The sequence below is a fragment of the Monoraphidium neglectum genome, assembly GCF_000611645.1.
Source record: "Monoraphidium neglectum strain SAG 48.87 unplaced genomic scaffold scaffold04877, whole genome shotgun sequence".
Classification (NCBI taxonomy): Eukaryota; Viridiplantae; Chlorophyta; class Chlorophyceae; order Sphaeropleales; family Selenastraceae; genus Monoraphidium; species Monoraphidium neglectum.
In genome coordinates this window covers 2399-4593 of record NW_014008753.1, presented here as the reverse complement: position 1 = coordinate 4593, position 2195 = coordinate 2399, and the positions used below count along the sequence as shown (strand labels likewise).

The 2195-nt window shown below is 61.0% G+C and overlaps 1 protein-coding gene across 1 annotated transcript; it reads left to right on the top strand.

The window, feature by feature from the left end:
- Positions 1 to 38: 38 nt before the first annotated feature.
- On the top strand, positions 39 to 1927 carry MNEG_14921 (hypothetical protein; the record flags this gene model as incomplete). The annotated part of the gene is made up of 6 exons (XM_014036608.1): positions 39 to 128; positions 346 to 405; positions 641 to 710; positions 995 to 1102; positions 1323 to 1425; positions 1804 to 1927. 6 exons carry the CDS (start codon positions 39 to 41, stop codon positions 1925 to 1927), a joined length of 555 nt encoding a protein of 184 aa, XP_013892062.1.
- Positions 1928 to 2195: the final 268 nt, after the last annotated feature.

The window sequence follows — 2195 nt, the reverse complement described above, 5'->3', positions numbered from 1 at the left end:
CCTCTCACCCCATCCCACCCACCCCTGCCCAGGTGGAGATGCCAGTTCTCAGCCTGTCCGCATCGCAGGGCGATGGCGAGGGCCAAAACGAGATGAACGCGTCCATGGATTTGCTGCGCAAGACGCTGGTGCGAACGCCTCGGCGCCTCGCACCTCGCGCGGGCCCAAGGTTGGCCCCCGGTGTCGGCAGCTGGCCCGCGGACTGCCTGCCTGCGTTGCACAGCACCCGGCCTGCACCAGGCGCATGCGGCGTCGCGCTCGCGTGGCGCCACTCCGACCTGGGCTCCTGCTGCATCACCCGGGGCTGCTGCTGTCCTGTCACCGCCCGCGCGATTCGCGCCCCAGGTTGCATTCCAGGACAAGGCGGACAACATCCGCGTGTTCTTCCCGGATCAAATGGAGCTGGTGGGTCCAGTGGTCTGGCACGGGGTTTATTCAAGCGGGCAGAGGGAGCTTTTTGGAGCGTCCCACCCAATTGGCACAGCAGAGCAGAGGAACAATTATACCAGCTCTGAAGATGGCAAGACGCGATAGCGAATCCGCCGCAAAGGAATGCAGCTCAGCGTTGGGCCGCTACGTCCCCGAAACAACTGCTGCATCCCCCCTCCACGACACGATGATGTGTCATTGCTACTAGCAGGCGGTTGCACGGTCGGGGCAGACCTCCGACCCCAACGCTGGGCGCGCCGCCTTGGACCCAAAGTTTGAAGGTGCGCGGGCTCCTGCGCAGCGGCTGCGGGCTCCGCCCCGCTTGGACCCAGGAGAGGCCGGGGAACGTTGCTTGAAGCGGGGATTAAGGGTAAGTCTTCAAATTGACAGACAGCAGGTGACACACAGCAGCCTGCGATGCGCTTGCCAGCTGCGGGTGTGGAGAGCAGAGCCGCCCCCTCTCATCAGCAGCGCTTGCCCAGCAGGAGCACCTGCCATCGCTTGCCAATCGCCGCACGGCCACCTCGAGGGTCCCTCCACCCATCGCATGTCCAAACCGCCGCAGACAACACGCGGTTCAAATTCGGTTACCTGACGAAGCAGAACGCCGCCTGGGCCGCCTTGGGCATCAACATTTTCGGCTCCAAGTTCACGCCCGTTGATCTGGTCAAAGGTAGGCGGGATGCAGTCAAACGTTGGTGTGGTGGCGAGAGCGCAGTTGCAGGCAGAGGCGGCTGTGCAGCCCGGCTGACCACATCCTGTTCATGTACAATGCATGCGGCGACACATTGCCGAATTTCATTTCTGCCACGACAGGCCCCATGACATATGCCCTCAACCCTGGCATGATTTCGGCCCCTCACCCACTGTGACGCCCCCCACAACCCCATCAGACACCGACGAAATGTTTGTCGTGGCTTACCCCTCCTTCAACCCGCGGGAGGAGCTGTCGGCCACCTACCAGCTCTACCAGGGGGCAGCAGAGCCCACCGGAAGGTGCAAAGCAGCGAATGTGTCTGTCAGCATCGAGTTGCCGCAGCATCAAGCAACCACTGGCATCAGGCCGTCAGACCGTGTCTTTGGAGCTGCTTAGATTGGTATATGGCTGCACTGCCACACATGGGCCCTCGAGTGCCTGGCGGGCAGCAACCCTTCCGTGTTGTACCACATCTCCAAATCTTCAACTCTTAGTCTTCCCCCTGCGCCACCCAGGGTCGGCACGACCTCTTTGCTCCCCCACCTCCATTTCTGGCCCGGGCTGCAACCCCACCTCTCAAAACCCGCATTCCACCTTTGTGCCATATATGATGTCTGTCAGTTGCCTGAAGCCCATTCCTCCAAACCAGTCTTCTCTCTCCTTCCCACGCACTTCAGGCCGCTGGTGGTGTTCAATGGGGAGCTGGACAGGATCCGCGGCGGTTACTACCCCTCGTTTGCATTTGGGGAGCTGTCCAAGCTATCTAAGGACTTCATACCCAAGGTGGTGTTGGTGTCTTGATGTGTGCAGGAGGGTGGGCCTGCGCTGAGCTCCCCTCTGCCGGTGCTCGCCCATGCACTCACGCATTCACTGCGCATGCATGCAGGCATTGCACACATTCGTGCGCATGCCAAGCGCATGACGCACGCACGTGTGCACACACAAACACACACACACACACTCTCTCTCTCTCTCTCTCTCTCTCTCTCTCTCTCTCTCTCTCTCCCTCACACACACACACACACATACACACACACACACACACACACACACACGCACACACACACAC